The 17152-nt window shown below is 41.0% G+C and overlaps 3 protein-coding genes across 3 annotated transcripts; 1 reads left to right on the forward strand and 2 right to left on the reverse strand.

The window, feature by feature from the left end:
- Nucleotides 1–363: 363 nt before the first annotated feature.
- On the reverse strand, nt 364–1608 carry MELLADRAFT_66770 (uncharacterized protein; the record flags this gene model as incomplete). The annotated part of the gene is made up of 3 exons (XM_007414903.1): nt 364–668; nt 858–1070; nt 1134–1608. The coding sequence occupies 3 exons, from the start codon at nt 1606–1608 to the stop codon at nt 364–366; spliced, it is 993 nt and encodes a 330-aa protein (XP_007414965.1).
- A 10473-nt stretch (nt 1609–12081) lies between these two features.
- MELLADRAFT_91834 (uncharacterized protein) lies at nt 12082–13334 on the reverse strand (the record flags this gene model as incomplete). Its single annotated transcript, XM_007414902.1, has 5 exons — nt 12082–12220; nt 12283–12557; nt 12628–13064; nt 13127–13231; nt 13304–13334. The coding sequence occupies 5 exons, from the start codon at nt 13332–13334 to the stop codon at nt 12082–12084; spliced, it is 987 nt and encodes a 328-aa protein (XP_007414964.1).
- Nucleotides 13335–13972: 638 nt separating this feature from the next.
- On the forward strand, nt 13973–16679 carry MELLADRAFT_66772 (uncharacterized protein; the record flags this gene model as incomplete). The annotated part of the gene is made up of 6 exons (XM_007414810.1): nt 13973–14943; nt 15013–15086; nt 15152–15436; nt 15500–16005; nt 16081–16346; nt 16415–16679. 6 exons carry the CDS (start codon nt 13973–13975, stop codon nt 16677–16679), a joined length of 2367 nt encoding a protein of 788 aa, XP_007414872.1.
- Nucleotides 16680–17152: the final 473 nt, after the last annotated feature.

Here is a 17152-nt window from a genome sequence, read left to right on the forward strand (position 1 = left end):
CACGTTGACACTCTATTCTAATATATATCATGAGCAATCAATATCTTCCTATCAACAACAGGTCAAAGAATTGAAGTTACTATGAAGAAGTTGTTCTGGCAGTTTGCTGATAGGTTTTTCAAATCTCAATGTCGTGAGCAGATGAGAGACATACACATTGTCTCTCATCTTGATATACTTTGAAATATACTCTCTTGGTCAAGGGGTTGTATTTGATCTGTCAATGATTCAATTGTCAATCTGCCTGGTAATGTATATGAGAGCTGAGCAGCTATTTGACTCGCAACTGACAGAGGAATAGATTAGATCTGCAACTAGTGCAAAATGAAGAAAGAATGAAGAAGTATATACAAGAAGAAAAATTTACAACTTGTCCAGTTTGACCTGGACCTGCTGGTCATAGCCTTTGACACGATCCTGGGTGTACAATTCCCATTCCTCACTGGACATCTTCTCTTTTTTCAACATCAGGGCCTTCCCCATATTCACCAATTTAGAAGATACTTGACATGAAGAGCCAAATCGTGTCAATGGAGCCTTTGACGGAGGAATTTTGCGGCCCAATCCATTTTTGGTGCTCGACTTGAGAGTAAAGTGTTTGACCTGGGTATTCCAGACCATCTCAACTACACCGTTGCATTCATCAAAGTTGATACCAACTGAGTAGTCTGGTAGAGAAAAGATAGCACCTGTGATGTAACAGTTGCGGGGTTCCTTGACTATGTCGTGGATCTTGCCAGTTGACCTATTGACACGTGCAAACATTCCAAAAGCATATGGTGTGGCATCTTTGTCGCAATGTGCCTTATTGGTGAAGTTGTCACGAGTAATAGCTACGCTGGAAGCCCACACTTGACCGTTGGCTGATGTCTCCCAGTCAGGAGAATCAAAAGAGGGAACATGTCCATTAGCTGCTATTTTGGAATTTGCTTCGAATGCTGTCATGGATAGAGTGGCGAATCTCTCTGCCCAGAAATCTTTGGCACAAGGAAGATGGAGGAAGCTGCGCTCAATGTCAAGCCAGATTCTGTCCTCTGAATGAGATGTTGCATGGTTGAGGGCATAGTGACCTAAAAAATAAACTGGAGTCAGCTCATATTGAATGTAGAACAATTTATATAACATAAACTTACCAACATCCTTTCCAGCATCCGCAGCTATGCCAGCTCCACAGCGCCAACCTAAAGCTCTCATGTCACCATACTTTCTAATTCCTTGTAAAGCACCGTTGTTGGTGACATGTCCTCTGGAAATACCATGTAGATAAAAGGTGGAGATTGATGATTGAAATAATGCATAGAGCTCTGGATGCATATCACTAAAATTGTTGAACCGGGCAATCAAGAGCAGGTCAAGAGTGGTTTTGTCAACAAGAACCACAGTACCATGGCTGAATATCTTCATCGGCGCAGAGACAAGTTCTTCTTTGGACTTCTTATTGACAAAAAAAAACTTGGCAGTCTCCGGTAGTCCATATTCATAGGCGATTTGTTTTCTACGGGTGTTTTCTTTTTGAATCCTTAGTTCAACGCGCCGTTTCTTTCCTTGGATGTCCTTCTCGTTTCTCTTTTGCAAATCGTACTTTTGCTTCGACGGTGATTTAGGCATTTTGTTTTGTGGTGCGAGAGGTTGGTGAGGTTGTGTGTAGTTGTTTTAGCGGAAAAGGTGCTGAGGGTAGAATAGATGATTGTAGAGTGCGAGTGAATTTGATTTGTTTGATCAAGATGGGCATTGTGGCCATCTTGATCACTTTATATTCGTTTAGGACCAACCAAAAGGTCAAAAGCATCTAACAGACGATCATGCTTTTTTATAATCTCAATCACTCAGGACAACTAATCAATAAGTCCACTATCGTATCTCGGAGAGAAACAAAGCCCAAAAAGGCGAGTATATTAAGCAATCACGGCTTTTAGACTTTTACACCCTTTTCTTTACTCACAATAACGATTGCTGCAACGAAGAAAGCATCGTTATTGTGAACTATCGCCGCACAATTCAAGTATCTCGATCCGATCACGACTTTTACACTCAATGGGACGTTGTGGAAAGCAATTCCTAGGATTGTGTCTTAATCTCGTATCATTCTTTTATTACATTGTAGATCAACTCATCAAAGTGAAAGAAAAGATACATAGATGACTTTCTTCAACTCTTACAAGGCACAAGGGACTGGAGCAAAATTTGAAATCCTCATAACAATTCATATTATTTTCATTATGCATTTCTCTATACTTCATTATCAAGGGACTCAAATACATACAAAAGTAAATTAAAAGAATAAATTCAAAACATCAAATGAAATACAAACCTTAGAAAAGGGGTCAGAGTCGAAAATTATCAACATTGATGTGATGCAGGAATGAAGAAAGAAAAAAAACACTTACATATAAAATCAAGCAAGACCAAACAGTTGATCTACAAGAAAACATGTGCCAAGATTGAACATTTCAAAGTGTCAGTATGATTCAGAAGAAGGAATCAAATAAGATAACAAATTGATTTTAATTACATACCTGAATTAAAGATCATGATCAAAATTCCAATTGAATTTAAACTTCTATTTTGAGGTCCTAACTTGATACTAGATGAGAACTTGATGAATATTGAGTAAGCTATACAAACAAGAATCAAAAAAACAATCAAATTCTAAATAAATAAAGAAACAATAGAAGTAGTCAGTAGTGTGTAGGAGAGCAGAGACTGAATAGGAAACTTACTTGGATATCATGAAGTTGATCATAGGCCAAGATCGAAATGATATACTTGATAAGTGGTTCGATTTTGGGGTCCTAATATCTAAACCTGATTGAGAGATGAAGGTGGAGATCGAAATTGAATTCAAGAATAAAGGTTGAAGTTGAAAGGGAAGAATTGAATTGATAAAATAAATAAATTTGTTTTTGGGGTTTGAAGTCAAAAGAAGGAAGGAGATTAAGTCAGTACTGAACAAGAACCAAAGCTCAGAAGGAGATAGAATGATAACTTACTTACATAATGATTAAAATCGAAATTAAGTGATTTGAGGTCTTGAGTGTTTGATTTAAATTGAAATGAACGGTCGGAATCGAAAGTGAGATGGGATAGAGGATGGTAGGAAGAAGTGTGAGGTGATAAGGGGATGGGATCGAAATTTAAATCTATCGGACCGATTAAAATTGAATCTAAAAATGAAAGGAATCAAAGAAGAAAGAAGATGAGATTAGTAAATAAGAACAAACAAAAGAGGGAATGAAACTTACTTACACATCAAGAGCCAGAATCGAAATTTGAAAGATTAAAGTATGAACAAAGATAAGAAAATTGAAATATAACCTTACTTACATGAAGACCCCAAAATCGAAAATGGAATGAAGGGACATTATTGAATGAACAGTCAATATCGAGATTGATGAAGTCAAGATCTAAAGAAGAATGGTTAAGAAAAGAACATAGAGAGTTAGTACAGTGAGAAAGTGGAGAAGATAGAAGAGGAAAGCAAACTACATACCAACATCGAACACCAGAATCGAAATTGAAACAGGATTGGAGTTTGATCTTGAGGTCTGAAGTTGAAATAGCTGAAAACCTAATTAAGATCGAGTGTGAATTGGTTGAGATTTGAACCTACAGTTGAAGTGAATTAAAAACAGAAAGAAGATTAAGTTAGTATTGAAGAATGAACGAGAGAATGAATAATAAGAAATTATAAGAAATGAAAAACAAACTTACTTAAATAGAACTCAAGATTGAAATTGAGGATAGTGAAGAATGAGATAGCGGAGATCAATGAAAAGACAATTTAAAAACCTTACCTTTTGTGATTTGAAGAGAAGAAAAGTCCGATCGGAGATCGAGATGAAAATTGAGAAAGCAGGAGGGAGGGATCGAGAGAAGTTATCTATGAGTTTGTTTTTTTTGTCTCGTTTGTGTAGGAATCTGTGGTATCGTTTTTCTTTTTTTTGTGATCCATCCAAGGGATCATCAAGTGTTCTTTTCGTGTGATTCGCGTATTAGTGTGGATCAAAGAGTGTTCTAGTGTTAGTTGTTAAAGTGTTCTGATTGTTGTTATCGGCTTCGTGTCCGTGTCTAAGTGTTTTAATCGTGTGTTCAAGTGTTCTTGACATCGTATAAGGTTTTTTTTAGAGTGTTCCATCAAAGAATCAGAATATCATCGTTAGTTAGTGTGTCCGATTAAAATCAAGTTTGTTAGGATTTTTTTTATCTCATTGAAAGAAAAAGAAAGATAGATAATAAAACAAACCTTTATCGTAGTTTAGATCATCGTTTGTAGTGGTTGATCTTGAAGAATTGTAGTGTTGTTGTTTTATTTTTTTTCTTTTATTGTAGTTTTGCTGAGCTGAGTCGTGAAACAGTTGTCAGTTGGTTGGATTCAAGCTCAGGGCCGGGTTTTTTTTATCAGGGCTTTCCATATATCATTTTTTATCATTAATTTTTTACTCATAGCAAGAATTATTACTTTTTCTAAAATGAATGGCACCCCTGGCCCGAGAAAAAAAAAGTTTCCAGTTGCCGCAGTTGCCGCAGTCACCGCAGCTGCTGTGATGAATTTTTTTTTGCTTGAGAATGATCCATCACTCCTGATTTGAATTTCCTTCTCTAGCTCTTGTTCTTTGTACAATCAAAATCAACCATGAGCGAAAACCAACATCTGGATCCAATCTTTCTCGGTATCAGCCAAACCAACAAGAACAAAAGATTGTCTTCTAGATCTGAATCATCTGGACCAGAAGTCTTAGCAGATTTGACTAATGGGGTATGTCTCACTTTCTGTATCTATTCTTTTTTCTTATATCTAGACTGACTCGCCTCAAAATTTCAAAGGTCAATTGTGCTTCAAAGACCAAGGGCAACTCTGAAAATCGTGCAGCAGAAGATGAAGATGGCCCCTTCAAGTTCAACTTTAACTGTGATTTCTACGTGCCCAACAAGCAAAACAAGTCTGGGTTTCACCAAATCACCTGCTCCAACTGTACGATTGAATGGGATTCAAACAATTTCAATTTAGATGAACTCAAGTTAAAATGCGCTGAACTTGCCAAAAGTGACAACACAGGGGCGCACATCAAGTCTGTACTCAACAAGGTAATTTTCGATGAGGAGAGTGGGGGGGTTTGGACTCTATACATTGCTTCAAACCACAGCTTTCCAAAGACAAACAGGAACCGCAAAGTGTTAGATCACAGCAATTTTCAATCGTGGGTTGAAGAGGCACATGCAAGTTATCCTAAAAATAAGGCTGGGATTTCATTTGTAGCTCCGCATCCGAGCAAGCTCAAGGCACGAGCCGAGGCGGTGAGTACAGTGTCCAATTTATCCCTGGATTTGATGCAGCTGACATCCTTACCTTGCAGGCTGCCCAAACTGATGCTGTGATAGCGCATGCCAAACAACAGGAAAAGCGTCAGGCATTGAGGCCATCAGATAACTTTGAATCTGATCCTGAGGTGAGTCTGTAACCATCTTCATTCTCCAACGTTCTCTCTTTGGATGCTTACATCATCTCCACATCCAGAACGGTGATTCAGACAGCTCAATGAACTCTCAAAATGATGCTGTAACGGCTTTTGCAAACAAACTCTTTGAAAAACATGAAATGAACAAGAAGTACAATAAGACATACCCTCCGATCATTGACCCAACGGATTCAACTTGGTATTTCGCCTTGACATCGAAAAAGGCTAAAGAGTGGGCCAAACACCGTGGAAGTCCAGACTGTCTTTCAATTCAATTATAGTGTATTGATTGTGAACAATTGAACGTTAAACTCTAGTACGATGATGAGGTTAGCCTCACTACCCCACCGGCTCATTTCAAGTATGATCTCACAAAGACCTCAGCAAAACAGCATGACTCCCCTCAACCATCGTCATCGTCTGCCCCCTTTAATCCTGCCGGGTTTACTGAGCTACTTGTGGGAATGGTTGCCGCCATCGAAGCTAGTCGGTCCCCTACTAAGCCTCCAGGTCACGAGCAAGAACCAAATAATCCAATGACACCTCAGCCAGCAAAACGACCAGCCAGTCCCGAAGCCCAACGAGCACTCTCACCTTCGCCTCCTCTTGCCGATGATCCTTCCAGCGAAACCGGGATCAACGGATTCCTTGAATTCTGCAAGTTCTCCGCTGAAAAGACAAACAACATCAAGCGGATCCTTGAGGAATTGTCGGTCACAGACTACCGACTAATCAATGAAAAAGAGTTATCACGACAAGATCTTCTTAACAAAGGACTTCCTAATATCACTGCTACAATGGTCTACAACAATGCTATTAAATATAGAGAATCTCAGATCCACAAAAGAACCGAGGCCAAAAAAGTTAGACAAGGCCTCTAATTACCAGATTGATCAAAGGAACCATTCTGATCTTTTTCAAATTTGATTATTTTACTACATATCTTATGATTTGTTGTGAGCGCCAATGTCTCAATCACCACCCCTTTGTACATATATTGTTCAAAGATCCTTCCTCCTAAATTTGGTTCGAGTTGGTTTCTTGTAATGAAAAATGCTGTGTTAGCCATAGTAACCTATCTGAGTCAGATTGACCAAGATAGAAAGGTTGAATTATCGATCATCAAAGTGACCGATCAAGATAAAAAGTGATCTTGATTGGTCACTTCTTAAAAAGTTGCTTTGCAACTTGATCGACTTAAAAACTAAAGTGACCGTGACCGCTCGAGATAAAAAGTGACCGATCAAGATGAGATGAAGAATCTCAATTGGTCACTTCTTAAAAAGTTGCTTTGCAACTTGATCGACTTAAAAACTAAAGTGACCGATCAAGATGAGATGAAGAATCTTGATTGGTCACTTCTTGAATACTTGCTTTGCAACTTGATCAACTCAAAAACTTGATCAACTTAAAAACCCAATATTTCATTTCAATAGTGAATCAATTGACTCTGCCTTCTTGTCTTAAAACACTTGGTCAGGATTAGGAAACCAAAAAACAACTATCATTTTTTAAAATAACTTGATCAAAACTTGTCAAATAAGCGGGTAGAAAGAAAAGACATCGGACATGAGATGAGAAAATACAGATATCAAAAGTCAAGATCCAGATTCTCATCATCCACATCACCATCCTTGTCATCAGTCATGGTATAGCCACATCGGTGATAAATTGGCTCTAATAGTTTGTCTACAAAAAGATCGTCAGCTACTCTTTCAATTGTTCTCACAGGATCGATAGTGACCGTCAACGCCTGAGTCCTTCGCAGTTTGGTCTTCAAGCAACAAAACCCTAGCTCAATCGGATTCAGTTCGGGGCAATAAGCAGGTAGGTATCGCAGAAGGATACCTGCAGAGCAGGTGTAGATTAGTCACTGATATTGGAGACAATCAAGCTATTCAAAGCTGAATAAGAAAAACAACGTACCTTTTTGTTGACAAAGAGCAGCAATTTGTCCTCCATGATGAATAGATGCGTTGTCCAGAACCAGGACACTGTTAGGGCCAGGGCAGCGATTCATTCGGGGTAGCTAATGAATTACTTTGGGAATCAGTAATGTCATCAAAAAGATCATCCAAAGAATCTACATACGTACAAGTTTGTATTTTAGGAAGGCTTCAAAGCGCTTTCGATTGACCGGACCGTCCAGCACAGAGAGAGCCAGGAGGTCGTGGTAACCAATTGCTGGGAGGACAGAATACCTACCCCGATGGAGTCTTGGTACTTTGCGAGTCGTTCGAGCACCAAGTTTGGCTCGCTGACGGATGCAAAGGAGATCACGTCCACATATGGCACTCTCATCTGTCCAATAGTGAAGTGAAACAATCAGAGAGTGTCAAGTCATTGAGAAAGTGCGAGAAAATTGAGAACACAAAAAGCTCCTCACCGGTGAATACCAAAAAGTTGGCTGGAAAGCCCATCATTTTATCGATCCATTGATATTTTGCTACCAAGCTCTTTCGAACATTGCTTACTTGAGCTTTCTTCAAACTGATGAACAGACGATTTTGAAGTTCTAGATGAGTCGTACTGATTGAAGGCATTTTGCCATGCTCGTCATAGAGCTGTTCACGGATCTCGTCCAAGAACAAGGATGGTTGTTCTTGGACTAGAGTTTCCATGAACTGACGGTCCGCTCGATTCAGAAACCGCTTTCGACCGCGTTTCTCATACTCAGCAGGGTCCCGGATTACTGCTCGAGTGCGATGATAAAGCTGTGTCCATCGGCTGAATGAGCGTTTTGAGATAGCCCGTCGAAGGCGCTGGCGGATTGTGGAGCAAGATTCACCTTCTAGTCGCCAACGAACGGCAAGAACTTTGACATCTGCTGAATAACGTTGAAAGCCCATCGCAGGTGAGACTGAGGAAGATCGGTGAGGGATTGCACATTACAGTGCTCATGAGCAGGCCGCGTCAGCTAGCTGATCTGAATGCATCAGTTGGTCTACAGCACTGGCTGCGGCAACTGCGGCAACTGGAAACTTTTTTTTTCTCGGGCCAGGGGTGCCATTCATTTTAGAAAAAGTAATACATTAAACTCAAAATCTACATATCTTTGCTTCAACATCTAGTATATCTTTGTGTAGGGTATTGTTGGATTCCGCCAGATCTTGCGGTTTTTTTTAGAAATATCAGAATAGTGTTACGTGTTAGACTTGTGAAGGTAGAAAGTTGTTAGAGAGTTGCTTCCTTGCTTTTTTTATTTTTGAACTGTTATTTCAAGGTTGAGGGCAGTCTACAACAATCATAGTTTCACCCGCATCTTGTTATTCTTTCTGCGGTGATTCTTCCCCTCTCCGGCTCAGCCTACGCCACACAGCGTAGGAGTTCTACAACGTGTGACTGGATGTAAGTTGAATTCCATTTCGATTCGGTCGAGCTTGGAGACAACACCACCGGCGCTCCGCTCCGCTTCGCTATATCTTGAAATTTTGCGAGCGGAGCGGTACAGCGCTATGATAAAACGCTCATCGCACCGCTATCTTTGTTGAAGCGCTATGAATTCTGAGAGCGGTGCGATCTTTAATATCGCTCCGCTCCGCTTTGGGCAAATTTCACATTCGAAAGCGCCTAAAAGCGCTGTCAGGAATCTTAGAAATGTCAAAGGTAAAAAAGAAAAGAAAAAGACCAATAACGTTGAGTAGCACTTTGATTAAGACTAATAAACATATTAATAAAGAAATCGGCACCAGCTTTTAATCTATCTTGATCAGCTGCATGTGATGGTAATGGTTCAATCAAGAAAGTAATTTTTGATTTTTGAATCTTTTAATCGATCTTTCAACAAATCGATTTCATTTTAATGATCAAATCACAGAAGTTTTTGTAAGCCGTCTTGAATTACAAATTGAAGCAAATCAAGAACGATGTGAAAGAAACTGTCTCATCCAGCGAACATAACATATTCACGCTCCCAGTCTGAGCATTCCAAAGGTAGAGACACTCTCCAAGAGTGATGGCAAGGATGTTATCAACAGACCAGTCACAAAGACTTAGATAATAATCGTCGATTAAACCAGGTGCATGTAAGTCGTTGATCCTGTCGACGGGGTGCCGATGCCTTGGTACGGTCTTTGCTACTAAGATCTTCCCCCGATCTGGGCGCTCGAGAGCTCGCTGGGACTTTGGCACTGAAGGTAAGGATACGTGCGTTGAGATCGATCCCAAGAGCTGAGGATATCTTGTTGTTGTAGGTAGAATCCGTGCCGAAGGACAATCCATAGTCGTGTGAATTGACATCTAACACACCGCCGTCGACATCACGCGTGATATAACGATCTCCGTTGGCAGCCTGTCGAGTGCGGTGAAAGCCAACGCGATTGGGGTTTTGATGGGACAAATTAACAAGGAAAGTTAGTGAGATATAGATGAAGTACAAAACAAAGATCAGAAAGAAATCTTGATTGTATTTGATCATGTTCACTAACTGCCACTAAGAACACTATAGCTGTTTGTTGGTGGTATGAGGGCATGGAGGGGAATGTTGGGTGAGGTCATTATGTACCCACAAACACCAATGCTCTGAAGTAGTAGGGGCTCTCTGAGGCGCCTTGTTGCTATGCGCTCGGCGTCGCTGTGGCAGTCCATAGCACAGCGAGAAACCGCTATAGAGAGCGGATCTCAAAACTGCTATTTTTTTCTGGGATTCACCATAGCTATAGTGAAACCCGGGACCCGCTATATGGAAAAAGGCCTAGCGCGAGCGGAGCGCGCGCTGTGCTACCGCTCCGCTGCCGCTATCTCGGGCGGAGCGCCGGAGGCGTTGTTGGAGAGATGAACGCATATACGCATATATTCAGTTGTATCATCATTATCGTTTTTTAGTATTGCCAATGCAGGTGCTTCTGTTGTGCAAGAGGCCTTAAAGTACACTAAGGATGACTTTAGTAAAGTATGCAATCGTTCGAAAGCGTATGCTTTTACATCATCCCTTGCTACCAGTATGGCTCATGAAGGTTTCTACGACTCCCTTTTTCCATCAAAGAGCTTCTGCCATCAAGTTCTTCCTTACTGTAAGCATAGAGGTCCTGCATTGAGGTCCCGAGATTCAATCACTTTGAACACATTCTTACGACCATCCTTTGGATCAATAGTCCGTATGATTGAGATGGTCAGAACTGTTGCAGCGGCGGCATTTAAACATACTGGCAAGAAGTGTAACCTTTTTGTAGGAGGACACTCGTGAGGTTTATTGGCTGAGAAATTCGTCTTCGAGTTAGTATGCTGATTCTTTATCTTTGTTCCGAAAGTCTTGTTTCAAAATGATTCATTGTTGTTGTTTTTGGTTGTTGTTGTACGAATTTGATTCTTTGGGAGCGCTAGATGCATCAGTTCCAATAGTTCTCTCCTCAAGCTGTGATCGTTACCCAAGCTGCTGTGAATTCTATTAGCACCCCATTAACGATTGAAAACAGCATGACACCTAATAATAATCATGAATCAGCTGTTGATCAACTCTTCAAACTCTTGCACTGCCTGCGTGCTAAACAAAACAATTATAATCTTAAAGAAGAACAGTCGGGTACTACTCTTCTACATGAAGGTCAGTTTTCTTTTCCTTACCTGTTTATTTTCATCTTGAAAAATTCACCTCGGGTTCAAAATATAGCTCCTAGAAGACGGGATTTAAATCTGCTAGGTCTGACAATTAGTAGAGCAGCTGATATTTTGGCTACAGATCGAAAGAACAAAATGCCAATCGATTGGTCCAATGACGGATAACACTCTAGGCACTACACCTCCTACAGACAAGTGCGTGCTAGTGATCATATGGATGATTAATCATCCTTAATCATTCATATTTGAATGATGAACCATGGAGGGACACTTGCTTTTCTTATCAATGTTGTGTTCACTGATTTGTAATTTAGCTCTTTGGTAACTCAAGTCTCAATTCAAATCTATATATATTTGCGGTACTCAAAGCTACATATGTACGCGTACATAGTTTGCGTACATAGTTTTTTTTGGCGGGGAAAAAAACAAAAGAAGTATATTCGAAGTATTTCGCCCGCCAAAAAAAAACTATGTACGGCAACTATGTACGCGTACATAGTTGCTTTGAGTACCGTAATTAGTTTCATATTCCAAGAGATCCCAGAAGTCAATGCCTACACAAACTTGTCCCAGGGCGCTTCTAGCCAAGTGCCTTAATAGCTTGAAATACATCCTTCGCGGAAGACATCAGCTTACACACTTCCTTTGTTAAGTTGATCCTTACAGGATATGAATGGTTTCATTTGCTCAATGGCAGTGAGGTCCTACAAGAAGAAGGTTCTACAAGAAGATTCATGGCGTCCTCTTGCGTCTTCTTAAGTCAAGAAGACACAATGAATCTTCTTGGATTTGTTTTTCATCTCTAAAAGAGATAGTGAACCACACGGGGTTGTCATGACTTGTTGAACAATCTTGCTCAATCTCACAACATTTCAGATCAAGTTAATTCACAATTATTACTACCGCAATAATTGTAGAGGTGAAATACTCAGGTTTTTGTATCATAATTGCTGAATTACTTTGAAACAGACAAGGTTTTTTTGCAGCTCCAACTTTGAATTCTCCAATATGATCATAGAGGTAAGAGTGGAAAGGATGCCCGACAAGAAAGGCCAGTATGATAAACATTTCAATTTACAATCAATGATGGGTCTTTGGGCAACTTGCGGAGGCCCAGATCATCACACAATTTTGAGCATTTGTGGCCATTTTCAAAAGACTTTAGACCTGAGTGTCCCAAGTTGCCAAAAGCCCAATCATTATATTGCCTGAAAATTAAACAGATCAGTTTACCAAGCAATGTGTTACCAAAATGTGTCATCTCACATACCTTTCAATGAATTTTATATCTGTGATCACCATCCCAATGGTGTGGATTCCAGCAAGACAAGCTTGACCCTTGAAATGGTCATAAGTCCAGTGGGTAAGTGCCCTCATCACCCCGTTTTCCTCTTGGAAAGTGGGATTTTTGATGGCCCGAAAATTGCCATCATCTTGATGATGGATACAGGGACCTATCAAAGACTCTTCAAGCATGAAGATGTCATGCTCGTGTACTGAGCTACTGCCAGGCTTATCCTCATATGCTAAAACGTGGGAAACAACCTGAGGAACGAGGAATCAAAAGGATCAGTCCTACATCATTGTACACATCTAGCAGTGATGAGAAGCATACCCTCAAGCCACGCATTAATTTCCGTTGAGTGCTGGGCATAGACAACGCTTCTGTCACATCCTTGAATTGATTGACAAGCCAGGTGGCCAATAGCATAGCCTGAGCCACTCGACAATAATGCTCGAGTTCCACTGGGAATCCAGGGAAACTCTTGCGAGCAATGACATCCATAACCGTACCCTTGTCCAGGATAAGTTGACCTTTGAACCGATCACGAAAGTCCCAGAGGTGGATCAGTTCATTTTGATTAACTCTGAAGTTGACTTTCAACTGAAAAAATTCATAGTTTTCAACACCGTTCTTGTCTTCATTGGGCATCAGGACCAAAGCATAACCATTCCCAGGTTTCTTTGCTTCAAAATTATTTGCGGGATTAATTCGAGCAACTTTCCAGCCTATGGACAAAGGCGGTTCAGGATCAGTGACATCTAAGTCATCTGCGGACCACAACACATGTCAGATTGAAAACTTCTATTGGCAAACTGGATTGAAGACTTACCAATTTCCAATGCATTTTCCACGGTTCTGCCCTTGATTTTTATAACTGGACGGCCTTCATGATTGAACTCCAAGAAAGGACTCTCCCATATGGAAACCATTTGGGCTTCAACGTCGTAAATTTGAAGGGTTAGATTTGATGCAATATAAGTATGGCGCTGAAAACTGGAGGACTTACGCGCGTCAACTTGCACATCTATGTCCTCCATAGGTAATGGTTTGAAAATAGTGATGAGATAAAGCGCGATGAAATTTTCAATGGACCTCTGTGGAATGCGATATATATGTGTACAAAAATTGTAAATCAGATAAAGAAGAAATTCTTACAATCAGCTGGGGTGGGAAAACAGATGTATTTACAAGGAAAAAAAACAAATGCCAAAGGCATAAGAGTTTTTTTTTTGTGTGACACACTTGACCCACAAATTTATCACTGCTAGACCCTGATTTCATCATAAATTTTGTTCTCTTTCAGTTTCTGAGAAAGCGTCATGATCATATTAGGTTGAATATCAATGCTTGCCTTGTCACAAATTGTTCACTTTGAATATCATCAATTCAAAAGTGAAAGATCTGTGATAAAGCAAGAAACAATATTTGGAGGAATCTAGGGTCTTCAAACAGTTTCACATGGCACAGTGAGCACAAGAAAACACTGTGAGAGCACATACCTTTTTGGAAAGCATTGTTCCGTGTGTGGGATATTTGTTATACGGGTATACAACAACGTGTTTCAAAAAAAAAAGGAGATTAATTTTCTTGGATGCACTGAAAGCTCTTTTTCTTGTGCAATCCTGATTAGCCAAATATTTTGTTTTCTACTTATCCGTTCATCTTGAAGCTTACAATGTCAACACCTTATATCACAAACCCTTGGGACCCACCCCCACCCGGCAAGATGGATTGTGCATCCTGCAGTCGAGTGGTTCCTCATCTACGTACCACAATCTGTGGTTTCTGCATTGCAAAACAACAACCCCCCGGTCACCAGCTGGTCCATTGTGACTTTTGTTCAATTGGCTATCCTCATCTCACCGGAAAACCTCCCATCTGCGGGGTATGTCTTTCCAAGGGTCTCACAAGCTCTGTCAAATGTCCCCGACGCAATGCAGACAATTTGTCTTTACCAGAATCCATCGTTGGATCCAAACGCCCTCGAGCAGCAGATACCTACATTCAACCTCCAAGAATGAACCCTAACCCATCAACGTCTTTCCGTTTTGAAAAGTCCGGTCGTTTCCACACCCCAGAGGCCAATCTTGCTAGCGAAGAGGAATCCAGTTTATGGGGCCGAAAAAGACGAATGGAAAGTGCAGAATCGAAGAAAGTGGGTGCCGCCAACACTAAGGGTGGACGTGCTCGACTGCCACTTACAGGAATCTTAGGTCCGGCATCTCGTGCTGCTGCTGTCAATGTTACCGCTCAACTTATTATCGCTGGAACGCCGAAATCATTTACCACCGACAACGGCGTCAAAACATACTCGAGCTTTATAAACACTCAGGCACCTGATTGGCCCGTCTCTTTTGCTAGAGATGCGTGGAATGACATCATCTCCTTTTGCAACAACGACTTGAAGTTCCCCTCCAAAAACCTGTGTTCAATGTATCAAATATTCCCTCTTCCAATCGAGTTTTCAGATCTCTACATATCCCTGGGTGTAGCCAAAGACCACATGACATATGAACAGATTCGAATCTATGTGGAAACAAAGGCCATCAAAAAGTCCCAACGGGGCCCTTCGCCTAAAATCAACATCACCTTGATTTTCACCCCAGGCGTGTACTTGCAACATGTTTCTGAGGACGAATATGACAGGTAAACCGCAATTTCAATGGGTATGACTCTGAAAGAGTACCTAGATGATGAACCAGAACGTACAAACAGCTCGAGCAAAGCTCTGCATATTTCGCAGAAAAAGAGGATGTCGAATTCAACCTCCGTTGACAGTGAGGGCACAAGTACGTCTCAAACAATTACCAAGATGATAGAGTCGCCCTCACTAACTCTCACCTGAACTACCCAGGTGCCTACTACGACGAGGACGATTTTGAGGCTGCTGTCCGGCAATCCCTTGAGAAACCCCCGTACGTACTTCGGTCTCAGGCATCTGGCCTTTCGGCCACTACATTTCCGGATCCTCTTCAAAAGGGCCAGGGCCCTCCAGGCTGGTGGTTTGATCCAATCAACGAGAGCCTGCCACTGTTGGGATCCAACACCGGCACCTCTGGAACTCTAGAATCGGGAAGTGGTGATATGAGCAACTGCATAGTCGGCAACATGAACATGCTGTCTGGCGTATTAGGATCTGGTACGCATCAATATAATCAATTCTTTGATATTTGAATTTGTTGACATATATGTTTGACTACAGACTTCGAATCTTCCAACAAAAACATGCCAGACCTCCGATTTTTGGGTGAAGTCGCCGTGCCTATATCCACCACCTGGGCCAATCCCACCCGTGCTCCTATTTGGAAGAATGTGATTCTTCTTGCGATTCACGTCGAACCAGTATCAGATATTCCGGAGATAGGTGCCCTCAAAGAGACATTGAACTTGCAAATTGACCCGTTGTTTGAAACCATCCGAAAGGCTGGCATATCTGTCAAGCCTTGGCGAGTAAGCTTTCACGTGGACTTGAGTGACGTCCACCCATCAAGTGTGTCCAAAGAACAGTTTGGCGCACAAATCATGTTTGAAGGGTCCTTATTCAATGTCTTGGCAAGAAAGCGCATGGAGGATAACTTGTTGGTTAACTATCTAGAGGAGCTGCAGATGAACTGTCAAGCACGTAAATTACTTTATGACTTTCAAGAATTTGTAGCAGGTCATCCTGGGGCAAATACTTTACTGGTAGACCTGGTCAAAAAGCTCGAGGTGAGCAGGGTTCTCCACTGTTTTATGTTTCAAAAATTGTCGGAAGCTGATGTTTCCGCTGATGTTTCCTTCTAGGTTGTCCGTCTCTTCATAATATCTGAGAAGTTGTGGACATCCCCTGATTCTAATGACCTATGGGCGGTTGAGACGTACCAGAAGGTTTCACCGAAAAAATATGTTAGCCATAAATTGCCAGTCAGTTTGGAAGAGAGTGATTTACTATTCCAGGCCCTTCAAGCTTGGTCTCACTGGACATTCAACCTGTACAAAGGTGAGGCCTTCTTGGCCGAAATTTCTGCCAAAGGACACGTGCTGTCTCAATTTCAGATGGTGGATCGCGAGTAAGTTGATCCCCGAATTCCATTGTATAAATGTGTTTTCTCATTTCATTGAAACGTTTTCCTTTCAGGGCTTGGTGGTCATCCGAAAATTCAAGGGAAAAAGGTGTTGCATCCTTCTTGAACTCGCATAAATGCTTGCCAACATGTCTGGACCTAGGTTTTACGGCAGTCAAGAAAGATGGATACAGACCCAGGCGTGCAGCAACAGGCTTGCGAGCTTTGGAGACAAGCCCTATGAAAGCTGCAGATGCAGCGCACAGTCCTGATGATGATGGTTCGGATTGGGGAGGAAATGTCTGTTCTACACAAATCAGCAGTTCTTTTATGAGTTGAACCATTTGTTTATAAGTTAAACTGGTCCGGGTTTTGTGATGTTCAGAAATTAAGTGACAAAGAAATACAAAGATGAGAAGTTCTTTTATAAGTTGAACTGTTTGTTTATAATTTAAGTCCAATTTTTGTAACGATGAAATTAAGTGACAAAGATAGTCCAAGATGCCCAGTTCTGTTTATAAGTTGAAATATTTGTTTAAAAGTCAAACTGGTCCGTGTTTTGTGATGATCCGAAATGAAGTGACATAGATACTCAAGCACTTCCTCACCGCAAGTACAAACTTTGTCATAATTGGCACACTTCCAATAAAGATAAGACGTAAGGCTTATTGACTTTGGCGCACTGCCATCCAGCAATGCTCATGTGACCACGATACCCAAGCGCTTTCTCTCCCCAATGGTCAAGTGACCACAAGTACTACTTTATTATTATTGGCGCACTGCCATGCAACAAAGATATGACATAGAGATTA

The sequence above is a fragment of the Melampsora larici-populina genome (genome assembly GCF_000204055.1).
Source record: "Melampsora larici-populina 98AG31 unplaced genomic scaffold MELLAscaffold_46, whole genome shotgun sequence".
In the NCBI taxonomy this organism is placed as follows: domain Eukaryota; kingdom Fungi; phylum Basidiomycota; class Pucciniomycetes; order Pucciniales; family Melampsoraceae; genus Melampsora; species Melampsora laricis-populina.